General features: G+C 30.7%; 1 protein-coding gene across 2 annotated transcripts in view; it reads right to left on the bottom strand.

Annotated features, from left to right (window-relative positions):
* LOC146532596 (uncharacterized) overlaps positions 1-12,902 on the bottom strand; it is a 44,297-nt gene that overhangs the window by 1,912 nt on the left and 29,483 nt on the right. The window contains exons 1-5 of one of the 2 annotated variants that reach the window (XM_085196543.1): positions 6,993-7,014; positions 1,639-1,705; positions 1,026-1,093; positions 478-654; positions 10-358 (exon numbers count right to left, since the gene is read on the bottom strand). In XM_085196543.1, the coding sequence (XP_085052669.1) occupies positions 10-358; positions 478-654; positions 1,026-1,093; positions 1,639-1,705 (661 nt within the window). In that variant the 5' untranslated portion in view covers positions 6,993-7,014. Of the gene's footprint in view, positions 1-9; positions 359-477; positions 655-1,025; positions 1,094-1,638; positions 1,706-6,992; positions 7,015-12,902 lie in introns of those variants that run through there. The other variant, XM_085196542.1, reaches the window with a different exon arrangement.

The following is a 12,902-nucleotide window of genomic DNA, read 5'->3' as shown; positions in this document are numbered from 1 at the left end:
ACAACGTACCTTCATTTAACTCTTCTTGTTTAGGTGGTAATAATGGGTAACTCGGTGTACTTTTTTGATCATCTTTTTTTACTTCTTGGACAGGATCTTCCGTGGAATCGATAGTTTCTACTGAAGGACTTAAATTTTTTTCAGGCGTTGTCGAATCATTGGCAAATGGATCTGTCATTTCTGAAGTGGCTTGCTTGCTTTGGGAATGTGCTTGTTCTGTTGGTTTAACTGTAGGCTTGGTTTGATCTGCTTGTATTATCGGTGGTGCAGTACTCCCATATAATTCTAAATTTAGACTATAAAACTTTTCCGATTTAGTACAGTCCACTTCATCCACTCTTTCGCAAACTCGTGTTTCCTGAAATACCGATATAGATTTATAAAATAAATTATCAATATTATGTCACTCTTGTTCTTCACATCTCTTCTTTCTTAAATGACTATTATATAATAAGTAATTAAAAAAAATGTATATACCTGATCAAAAACGGTACCATTAAGGCAAAGGAACTTAATATCCATGGGCTCATCCTGCTGTCCAACAGTGCAAACATGGAACATCTGACAGGAAGTCTCGAGGTCTGCGTAATAACCACCGATTACCTTCCCGGCGCAAGTAAAATTTGTTTCAGGAAGATTATCAAAGTCCAAATACTGTGAACATTAATATATCAATTGTAAATATTTTACGATACAAAATTATTATAGTGAATTCTTTTAGTATGAAAAATGTATCACTATTAACGTTTAACAATATCTTGCAGTTTTAATATTATGTAATTTCGCGCTGTTTTTTAAAGCGAATAATTTTTAGGTTTTGCTTACATGAAGATGTCCGAAGAAAGAACGAAACCATTCTTCAAGTTTCAACTAATTTGAAGTTTAAACTGAAGCTGTAATTTACTTTTTAAGTTTATAAATTATATCACAACGTATGGAGTAAGTAACACGTGTGAATTATTTTTTTATTGTTGTACTTATCTTTAAGTAAAAAGTGCACATGATAATAAAATATTTTATCTTACTCCTGGTTGAATGGACGTTGATATCCGAAATTCATTTTGAAAAACAAAAAGCAGCAACCACAGCCAAACTGAAAAGATGAAAATTATAAATTAGTAATATATAGATATATTTTATTCTATATGCCCAAAAATATGACTTTTCAAATATTTGTGGGGAGCGAAAATGTCTTAATGTAAACGGAGAGCTTTTACAGTAGGGTTCCGTCTGCCTCCCTTGTTATGTGCAGAATAGGGCCTAAAGGTAAAATATATATATTGTAGATAAATACTTAAATTTTATTAAAAATCTTCTTGTTACTTAAAGTGTTCGTTTCTTGATTAAATTGTAAAAATCTATATAGTAAGTAGTCAATTTGATGTAGCAGAAAAAGAAGTTTAAACTTTTGCATTAATTGCATTATGTATAAAAGGATTGGGAAAATATCAAGTGATGTGAAGGTAAATAACATTAAAATATTAACGTTAAAAGTAAAACGAGATTGAAATAAATTTTATTAAATTATTTATATAGACATTTTTATTTTTGGTATAAAATAACTCGGCTCAGGAATTCAATTGTTCAATTGTTTTATATAATTTATTTTTACGATTTTTTCTTAACTTTTTATAATACCTTGTAAAGCAGAGGCGGAACGCACAACAAGCGCGCCGCCCGCTGAGGTCCGAGCCTGCCGTCGCATCTGAAATTAAAAAGTTCGTTTATCATTATTTTATTATTTGATAAAGTTGAAAATGCGTAATAAAACTTAATGGCGCACCATGTTAGAAGAGAGAATAAGAATACTTTCAAATTAAATTTGAACTAATAATGGTTTAATGTAATCAAACCTAAGTGGTTCAATCAATTTATATTTTCATTTCTTCGTTCTGGTGTTGCCTTGAGGCAAAGCGCGGCGTTGGGTTTCGCCACTCATCACGCAATGCCTCCAAAAATCGGCGGAAAGTGGGCAAAGGAGTATCTTAACACGAGGTTCCCTCTGCCTACCCTGCAGTGTGCGCGATACAACGTGAAGTTGATAAAAAAAGTACCTCATGATGGCGTTTTATATTCTTTCATAATATTAATTAAGTACATATTGATTGTTAAAATATCAAACACAAAACAATAGAAGGGAAAGTAAGAAAATTAAGGCCGCTGAACACAGACGGTTGCTTGAAATATTCAGCCGTCAGCATATAATCAATGTTTACTATTGCATTCTAATAACAGGGTTTGATATAAGTTAGCGATAGACAATCCCAACAATGGCCGACGCGGAATGTTCGCACGCGCATCACTAAATAACAATGGCGTTTCGACATTTACAATTAGCCATCTACAATGAATTGTTCCGATATGCGGTATGCCTCATCCAAATTGCATAAGATAACAATTAAATATTTCAAAGCTAAAATGGTCTACTTTTACAATGTTGGCAGCTAAGGAAGTAGGTTAAAAATCTATATGGCATCATTTGTAAGTATATTCCGGAATTAATGCAAACCGACAAAATGCAGTTTTTTGTTAAAATTTAAATTTAACGGTAAATTAACCTACATAAATATATAGTGGTATCGATATCGGTGGTTTCGTGACCAAGCGTCCCACTAGCACACCATATTGTAGTAAAAAGAAGATAATCGTTTTTATGAAACTACATTTTCGAACCTAATTATAATAAAACTTAAATAAAAGGTTATTATAAGAGAACAAATTATATGAAAAGCTGTAATGTAATTATAATAATTTTTATATGATTTAAGTAGACTTTAAGATCAACAAATTGTTTGCATACTGCCGAGGAAGTTAGGCGCTGCTGTGCAATATTATAATAATAAGATATATGGGCCATTTTTTATACAAGAAAAACCTTATTACTGGAATTAAAACAATGTATTAGAGTTATTTTTATATGAAGATGCTATGTATCACATTTTATTCTATATATATGATATGTAAAAATACTAAAACAACATGTAAAAAGTTTGTTATGCTGTACAAAATAAAATAAAACAAGAGTTCTTTTATATTCTGGGGGATATTATCTAACCTTTACTTATAGAATTTTGTAAGATAATATCAAGAGATAAATTGAGGGTAATTGTTATTTGTTATTGTGAAAGTTATTGCACGAGTAGGTTTGTCAAATTGCTCTAGGGCGTGGTTTCCTCAGTGATGGAGCAGTTGACCAGCACAGTCTTTTCATTTCTCTAATATATCGCCTCCGTTTATAAGAATAATCTCATAATAATTTACACAGGGTGATTGGTAGATAGATAGACAAGCTTATAGCCCAAGATCCCAAAGCTGCCACACCTACGTTTGCTAAAATGACGTAGGTCTGGGAGGCCTGGGATCTCGGTCTATTATACACATGATAGAGGAGGTCAGGTAATTTCCATCAACTATCATATTCCCTTATGTATGCTCCATTTAAGCATGTAATATAAAGCCGGCTGAATATTGTGGTTTTTGGCTTATTGGGTTACGAAGTTTGAAAATGAGCCTCAATTTTTTATATTCACAAAATTGTATACCAATAAAGTGATCAGGCATTTAAAAAATATCCTCATGTTTTTAGTATTCGAATAAAAATAAACAAATAAGTGTTATTGTAATTAATATTTTTTAAGATATAACGTAACCTACTTTGAATCTATTAGTTTCGTATATTTAGATGCTTTGTAACATTTCGTGCAACAAATAATTATATACAGAGAGCGTTCTTTCTCCTATAAGAAGTAATAAGTTTCGTATAACGATTCAAATACCTAATTTACTAATTTGAGTGTGATATATGTAGATACGAGTATACTAAGAAAACGTTAATGTATTGGAAAGAAAGTCGTTATATCTACAAAAAATTGTCATTACGCATACACTTTATACATGTTTCTTCACTTAATATATGTACATAGTACAGCTTACACTACACTACGAATGTAATTATATTCACTGCGTACAAGTACAGGTATAGAGTAACGGGGCAAGTATACGAGTCCGTTATGTCAGCGTCAAGTGACATCGGCGCAGGCGCATGGCGGTCAGTGTGTTACCGCTCTGAGGTGCAAGTTATATTACGGAACGTATGGTTAACTTTAAATATTGTTAATATTAAATATTGATAATGTTTAAAATATATTTTTTATTGATCGTATAGCAGGAGCACAAGCGTGCGACTGTAAACTCGACGGTTGTGGGTTTGATTCCAACATAGAAGAATGAAATATTTAATAATTTCTTTGAAATGCTTAGAGATTTCGGCGGAAAGTGCGTCTTAACACTATGTTCTCTCTGCCTTAAAACAATAAGCTTTTCAGAAACTAAGATACCCATAAATGGTAATTTGACTCTAACTGATATTAAATTGTCTTTGATCAATCGACAGTAGAAGAATCTAAATCTGATTTTCCTATTATTATTTTTTCCTTAACAGAAATAACTAATGGTATATAATAATAAAGTCACATTATGATTTTATTCACTTTTTTGTTAACGGTATTCTTTAAATTCCCTTTGTTTTTATTAAAGAGACACTTATAGACGCATATTGATTGTATATTTATTTATTATATTTAATATATAAAATAATACCTCGTGTTGTTAAAATCATCAGATCAGATTTATAATTAACGTAAAAATGAGACGGAAAAGAAAGTTTGGAATGGCTGACTTCCGCTAAAAGAGATACTCGTACATAACAAAAAACATAACAGTGCCGTTATGATTAAGAGCATCAACATTCGCATAAACCGAAGAATCGCCGTAGTAAATGTTATGTAATGTGTCTAACGAGAAGGGGCTACCGAAATATTGTATACAGCTATAAAGACTTAATAGGAAGTAGGTAGGTAGACTAAGCCTTTGTCGGACTAAATTATTTATATTATTTTATTCTTCATGTTTGTTTTACTTTTAGATATCTTGAAAAACATTCTTGGTAGAGGAATTCTAAAATAAATATTATAAGAATATTTGTGTTTAGTAATACTATTGAGAAATAGGTGTTTACGAATTATTTTGACTAAATTGGTATATATTATTGTAAAAATACTATACTTACTACTATATTTATCAAATATGCAATCATTTTAACATTACATCTCTGATAGACAGTCACGAAATTGATCTAATTTTAAGTTGTCTGTTTTACTTTCGTTGCAGCAATAACAACTTATTACTATTACATACAAATGCAATAATATTCTTGCTTGCCTTACCAAATTCTGTAATTACGGTGATTTATAAAAAAAACCGGTTAAGTGCGAGTCGGACTCGCCTATTGAGGCTTCTGTACCAATTTCAGGATTGTAGGTTAACGGGAAGTACAACAAAATTGTAAACGTCAACATACATAAGTTTGCGGGTATATGTATTCATTTAGTATAAAATGACTTACAAATATAAGTTTGTAATGATATTTTCCATTAAATACTTATAAATTTTAATTATTTATTTATATCATAAGTTGTTACTTCTTGTCCTATAGGTTTTGATTACCCGGAAGATTTCAAATAAAATACAGCAAAATCTTTTGATTGCGTTGCCTTACAAGCTGATGAAGTTGAAGCTGATTTTTTCTGTTTTCCACAGGACCGTAATCCAGAATATTTAATATTAATTTCAGCTTAATACTTCCACGAGATCTTGTAATAAACCCCCTTGTGATGAACTCTAAAAACATTTTTCTTCGAGTTTTTTTATAGAAAGTTATAATATTCCTTTGCTGATAATTTTAAACATAAAAACTCACTACACTCTAGAGTGAAGAATATAATATTCATTAAAACATTTGCAATTTATAATCTGTCACTGACATTTTGATTTGCTGATTTGAATAATTTTACATTCAAACGATAGACCTTATCTAAAAACCACATGCTCTGGTAATAAGTCATCAACCAAATGGATTTTAAATATCATGTTTTAATTACATATATATACATATATGTATTTTGCAGATCTAAATAAATAATATAATAATAATAGATTAAGATCAATCTTTACTATAAAATTCATATTATTTTTAATTTTAAATCGAAAGGTCACTCACTCATCACGAAATCTCAGAAACTACATGTGCTAGGACTCTTAAATTTTGCATAGGAGTATTTTTAGGACGTAGGTGCTCGCTAAGACGGAAATTTCCAATATTCGACTTCTAAGGGGTTGTTTTTGGGGTTGAAAGTTTGTATGAAACTTCATTACTACAAATGTTAGGAGTCTCAAATTTTACATGGACGTCACTTATAGGACGTAGGTACTCGTGGAGACAGAAATTAATAATAACGTAGTTCACGCAGGCGAAGCCGCGGGCGGGCCGCTAGTATATATATATCCGTGGTAAGTTTTTACGTAATATATTAAACAATGGGTCGCCCACGCGACAGACAATTACGCTAATAGCAGTGACCTACGGCGCGTGCCAAACGATATCGAACCCATATAGGGACAGAGTATCTACTGCTTATGTGCACAATTGCAGACTTGATACACTGATTGTGCTTATCAATTACATTGTCGCTCCCGCCCACATATTGTTTTGTCGATTGTTATTTTTTATGCATTGTTATTTTTTATTCATTGATGATGAAGGCAAAATTGAAAAGAATTTTCAGTTTTTCCAATTTTGCCTTCATCTACATATTATATTTTAAAACCTACTTTCCTATATGTTTTCTAAAGGTTGATTAAATATTAATTTATATTAATCCAACACAACAAGTATTATTTTCCGGTAATTCTCAGCTGAGTCGCTAAAAAATAAAATAACCAGCTTAATATAAAAATGAAGAAATATTAAACGCTGAATATAAAAGAAAATAAGATGAAAATTGGGAATTTAATATAATTCTTTCCCTTTTACAAGAATGAAACATGCCGAGGTAAAAAAGTTAAAGTAAAAAGTTTCTGAATTTGTCAATATATAACCAAAGATAAAAGAAAAGATAGAAGAAATCAACAAGTATAGTAAAAGCTAGACTTACGGAGTTATATCTCAGGAGAGGTGAAAATGCCACAGTCGTATATTGAATGCGTAGAATGAGTGTCGTATGTACGAGTACCTACACTATGAAATTGATTGACAGTGAGTCAGTTCTACGCGTCACCCGTTCGTAAATAAACAGGATACAATTATTATTATTATTTTTTATTCATATATAGGTAAGTGTTGTTGTCTCTGCTCTGCCAATATGTCATGATAGCTAATTTAGTTATAGTGTTTCTTTTTAGTTTTGTGTTTTTAGGACCTGGGAACTCTAGTATTAAAAAACGCCGTTTCCATTACGACACTTCCGTTCTCCACTTTTCGCCGAATTCTGGAGTCATTGCGTATTGAGTGGTGGAACTCAACCCCGCGTTTTGTCTCGACACCAGAGCGAAGAAACGAAAATATTAAATATTTCATTTTCTTGAGTGAGAATGGAACCCAATACCTGTTACGTTCATACGTTTGTGCCTTGTTCCACGACTGGCTTTCGAGCTGCTGTGTAATAATTAAAAAAATAAATAAATAAGATATTATAAATATTAAAATTTATATTTCTCTTAGTATAAATAATATTTAAATCACTTTACAACTGAAATAACAAATACACTAACAAATAAGTAATTAACCGCAAAACAAAGACATTTGAAAAAATTAAGTGAAAGGACCATTTTCCTTGTTAGTGTAAATCAAGTTCTACAATTTTAGGAATGCCATAATTAGCGCTGATTGTCGGTCTCGTCTAGCTGGTCGAGGTTGTTGCCCCGACAAATAGTTTGCATCCTGGATGACACGGTGCGGAATGCAGTTGAAGGTCAGGTGTGACATTGCGAGTGAACTTAAATATACATTTATTTTACATATTCTACTGCGGTCATCAGGTTATTAATATTTTATATTATTAATAAAATTATTATATTGTTAAAATGGAAACATTACCTTTATTTCAACAAGAATATTATATTAATTTTAAATAAATTAATTTGTCGGTCAGAGCGTAACGCAGTGGTACAAAGTGGTATGTAAAAGTCACAGGTTGTGGATTCGATTTTCATTCGAGGAAATGAAATATTAAATATTTCATTTCCTCGAATGAAAATGAAATGAAATATGAAATTATTAATTATTTCTCCGCTCCGCGTTCCGTGTCGTTGAGTTTCGCCACTCAACACACAATGCTTCTATAATTCGGCGGAAAATGGGAGACAAAAATGTCTTAGGATCAGGATTCCAGGTTCCCTCTGCCTACCCTGCTATGTGTCGGATACAGTGTGAACCTAAAAAAATGTCGGTGATGCACGCACGGCGATTTGATAATATTTTAATAGTTATTAATATCTTGAAGGAAATAATTATATAATTAGGAGATGAAAAGTATCGCTTAGGTATGTCTAGTATTACTAATACTAGCAGCCTAACCTACTCGTACGAGACGAGCCGTCTGCCGCCTCCGTCAAATTCCACGACGATTCCTACAGCATCGTTCTCAGAATTTTTTATCGTTTACTCATTCACTAACCACTACTGATTTGACGTACAATTATTTTTATTGTTACATCCGCCATTTTAAATTATTTGATTCATTTACAGAACTAATAAGATTAATTAACATCCGTCTAGTTTACTATATAGAATTTAAGTTTACTTTAAGTAAAGTATTGATTTACCTCATTATATTACAATCTAAAGTATGTTATTTAATATTATGAATTTTAATATGTCGCATTATAATTGAATGTCTGAAACATTAGTAACATAATAGTATTAATTATAAATAAGAAAATACTGTGTTTTTTATAGAAGTTAATTGTTATTTCAACATTAATGTTCTCATGCAGTTTATGTAATGCCTTACTAGACGATCTAACCTATGCTAAAATTAGTAAAAGTTCGACCTGATATTTCTAGTTTTAAGGGGGTTAATAATAAATTGTAATATTTACAGTTTTGCATAACTTCTACTTGCCCGCTATTTCATTTGAGAGGATCATCTTTCTTTTTACTTTCTTTTATCTAAGTAATTGATAGCATCTTTATCACTATTGACCATTGATTTTTACGTGTCAACGAAATATCATGTTGAAGAAATATTGTTTAAAAAATTAGAAGTAAATTTCTAACTAAATAGTACATACAAAACACAAGAGGAAAACTTTTCGTAATTTGATTAGCATGATATAAGTAATATAATATTGGGATGTATATTACGTACATATAGGATGTTATGCAAGTGCAACTAATATAGGCATATATATAACCAAAGTGCCAGGGCTATAATTTAGATTAATCATGAGAACGAGTGAGTCGTAGCAATTAAATTTTAACATACTTAAGTACTGATACATTTGAAAGTACAATAATATATATTAAACACGCCTGTCGTAAGCTCTTCCCATATTACCACTGACGTAACCCTTTAGTTTATGTAGCATAGATATTTTTTTGTCGATTTTTTAATGTATTTTTACTCTAAATTTTTATTTCTATATATTTTTTAAGTCATTATAATTTTACTTGGAAGTAACTGTGTTAGTGTGTTAATAAGTTAGATATTTATCATTTTAATTTGTCAAAGATTCAGTTCTAGTCTACTTACTTTCAAATTATTTTGTAATATTTCTTAGTTAATATGAATTTAGATTTTATTACGGAAGTCATTTAAGTTATTTAATGTAATCATTGCAAAATAGTGAATTTTCATTGAAAACAGTTTGAATAATTATAGTGACATTATGGAAAGGATGACGAGATTATCTAATATCTATAATAATATAAGCTTGTTTTATCATAGTTTAGATTTGTATCTTTAGATTCATAGCGCTCGTGCCGCCATTCACGTTGTGGCGTGAACAACCTTTACGCAGCTAATAGCTGTGTTTAAAAATTCAATGTAGTAATTAAAAGTTATACTGTCATTCTTCCCCAATATACTAAGTATCATCGTAACATCGCGATTCCCATGACCTTTTGATGCTTGGCCTCTTGTTGAGTAAATTTTTTCACTTAATATATTACCAAAACTAGCTTCCCCCGCGGTGCTTCGTCTGCTTGAACTATACGATTTTTATTTAATATTATTTTAGTGTATTTAGGGAAAATTGATTGATTATTTTCGCGTGGTGATTTATTTAAGCAATTTACAAATGGATATTATTTGGATTTTTTTTTTGTTTTTCTAGTAATCCTCTTAATTTTATAGTAAATTTAATATATAACTTTAGAAATAATTTGCAATTAATCTACACAAAGCTGGCAGAAGGAATTCCTTGCAAATATTACTTATTTACAATGCTCAATACAAATTTTATGTAAGTACTTATAAAGCTTGTACGTTTGATATGAACAACTACGACCCTAGCAAACAGGAAGTCTGTAAGTTATGTTAAATGTGTGTAATGTATAAAGTGTTGCCCTTGACTGTTGAGAATTAAGTGATTATGGTGTTTTTAATTTTTTTTTGGTAGACGACAAATGTTTTAATTTTAATGGATTTTTTACTATCGATGACGCCATAATCTGGCATTTAAAGAATTAAGTAGCATTAGTCTAGTTCTAAATGAAAAAAATCGGTAAAGTGCGAGTCGGATTCACCCGCCGTTATTTTATACCAATTTCAAGATTGTAGGTCAACGGGAAGTACAAGTTATAAAAGTTAAGTTATAAATGAATTTAAGTATGCACTAATTTTGTATGAAATGAATTTTCATTGCGTTGACGTAAAAGCTTATTTTTTTCTGTGCTGGGGACCATAGACCTGAATATCTGAGATAAATGATCTTGATAGATTTTTAGATCGATTTCTAAACTCTATTTAAAGCCGAATTTACTTACTATATTTAAATTATTTTTTTAATATTAAAGCTGACTTGAAATCTTTCACAATGCTAATATTGTAATAGTATACAATTTCGTTCCAAACTTAATTATTACTTGATGAGAAAACATTAGGTTACGCGTGACTGTAGAAGCTATTGTAGGTTTATTATCCTTTCAAGATGCTGTAATCTGTTGCCTGATCTGCAAGAAGTTATATTTAAGCTTAATTCTACCATTTAAAATTGTAGTACAAGTAGCAATTCTATGTTTCTTCATACTTTATAGTACTAGCTATTTAAAATAAAATTTTAAAATAAAATAATTTGTCTTATGTATTTTTAATTATAATAAAAATAACCACCAGTAACCAAATCTTAATACAACCAGTAAGTTAAATTAAAACATTTCAAAACGTTATATATACTGTTAGTACCTATATATGTATATTTAAATCTAACAAGAGGCGGTACAAAAACATTGTAGCACAGCTTTGTTACGGTTTTTTAGTTATAACAATGGAGAAAGTAGTGATCAAACATTTCTTTAATGCATCATGTAGTGATGACGATGTTAGTGTGACTATAATTTCTAAAACATCAATAATATGGTAATTTATTATAATTGCGGCTGTCGTTCCTGGGAACCTAGTGTTAAAACACTTCCGTTCCACAGTTTATGCCAATTCTGAATTATTGCGCGTTGAGCGGCGGAACTCATCCCCGCGCTTTGTCTCATAACCAGAGTTAGAAAATGATAATATTAAATATGCAATTTCTCCAACTGGGAATCGAACTCACAACCGTCGTGTTTACAATCGCACGCTTGTTTCCCAGCGCCAAGACGGCTTCAGAGATTAGGTTTGTATTTAAACTATTTTCATTTCCTTGCCCTGTAAGCCTATACATACAACGCCTGGCTTCGACATCCACCGTAATTTCTTGGGCGGATTGTGGGGAATGGACTGTTTTAATATGATACTATTCTTAATGCCTATTCTATGAAGGAAAAAATGTGAAGTTACTTTAATTGTAATTGACTATTATTATGAATGGCCTCGATATTGCAACATATGCGGATAACTATTTAAATAAATGTACGCTTATTTGCTTAATAGTTCCGAGTTAAATTCTTACTTAATTATAAAAAATATTAAATATAGCTATATTATTAAAATATATTATCATTGGTTTCAAGGAGGGCAAACATTTTTTTAATATTAATTCCAACGTAAGAAATGTTATCATATTTGTTACTAGCGCCTCTCGCGCGGCTTCGCCCGCTTGAATTCTACCAATTTTTTGTTTTTGTGTTCTACTATCGTGTAAAAAACTGAATGTACTTGAAAATATACGGTTAATGAGAACAACCGATAGTCCGATATAATTCTATATTCGTTGCTGAAATCGAAACCGATATAGAATTCTTCTTATTTCCATATCCAGATGGGAAATGTTAAATCCGCAACACTCTTAAGTGGCGGAGTTCAACGCCGCTATTAGTCTACCAGAAAGCAAAATGAAAATTAAATTAATTTAAATGACTTATAAACTACAAAATGCAAATCATTCCAGTACAGTAGATGATATTTAAAGTGCCGATTTGTGGCCAGTGCATCGAATCGACGACGGTCTCATGAGTTTTAGTAAATTATTATATTTAAGTATTTCTATAATTATAGATGTTTCAAAATAATGATTCATAAGTTACATATAATTTTATACAATTTAGTAGGTGGTATGCACAGGCGTGCACATCACTATATATCATTGTTGCTGTGAGCCAAGGGCAGTACGTTTTCTATGCCTTATTCTAGCCAAGGCCGTTCCTAAGATGTACGAAGATCGTAAGATTAATTTAATACAGGTACCTAGTTACGCCAGGGTTTTAACCGTTTAACGGAAATAATATTATGCTTATTATGTAAGAAAAAAAAAATTACTAACTACAATATGCTAGAAAACAACTAAAACTAAAACTAACGAAAAAATTTTATTTATATACTATGAAATGTAACTACTAACTAAGGATGCAAGAAATAAAAGGCTTTTTATTTATTTATTTTATTATGTAAGAAAATTTTCAAATATAAAGT

This window comes from Heliconius melpomene, chromosome 13 (genome assembly GCF_056956725.1).
Source record: "Heliconius melpomene rosina isolate 202511_hmr_F chromosome 13, ASM5695672v1, whole genome shotgun sequence".
NCBI classification, from domain to species: Eukaryota; Metazoa; Arthropoda; class Insecta; order Lepidoptera; family Nymphalidae; genus Heliconius; species Heliconius melpomene.
Note: the sequence above shows the minus strand (reverse complement) of the source record. Positions and strands in the feature narration are given on the sequence as shown.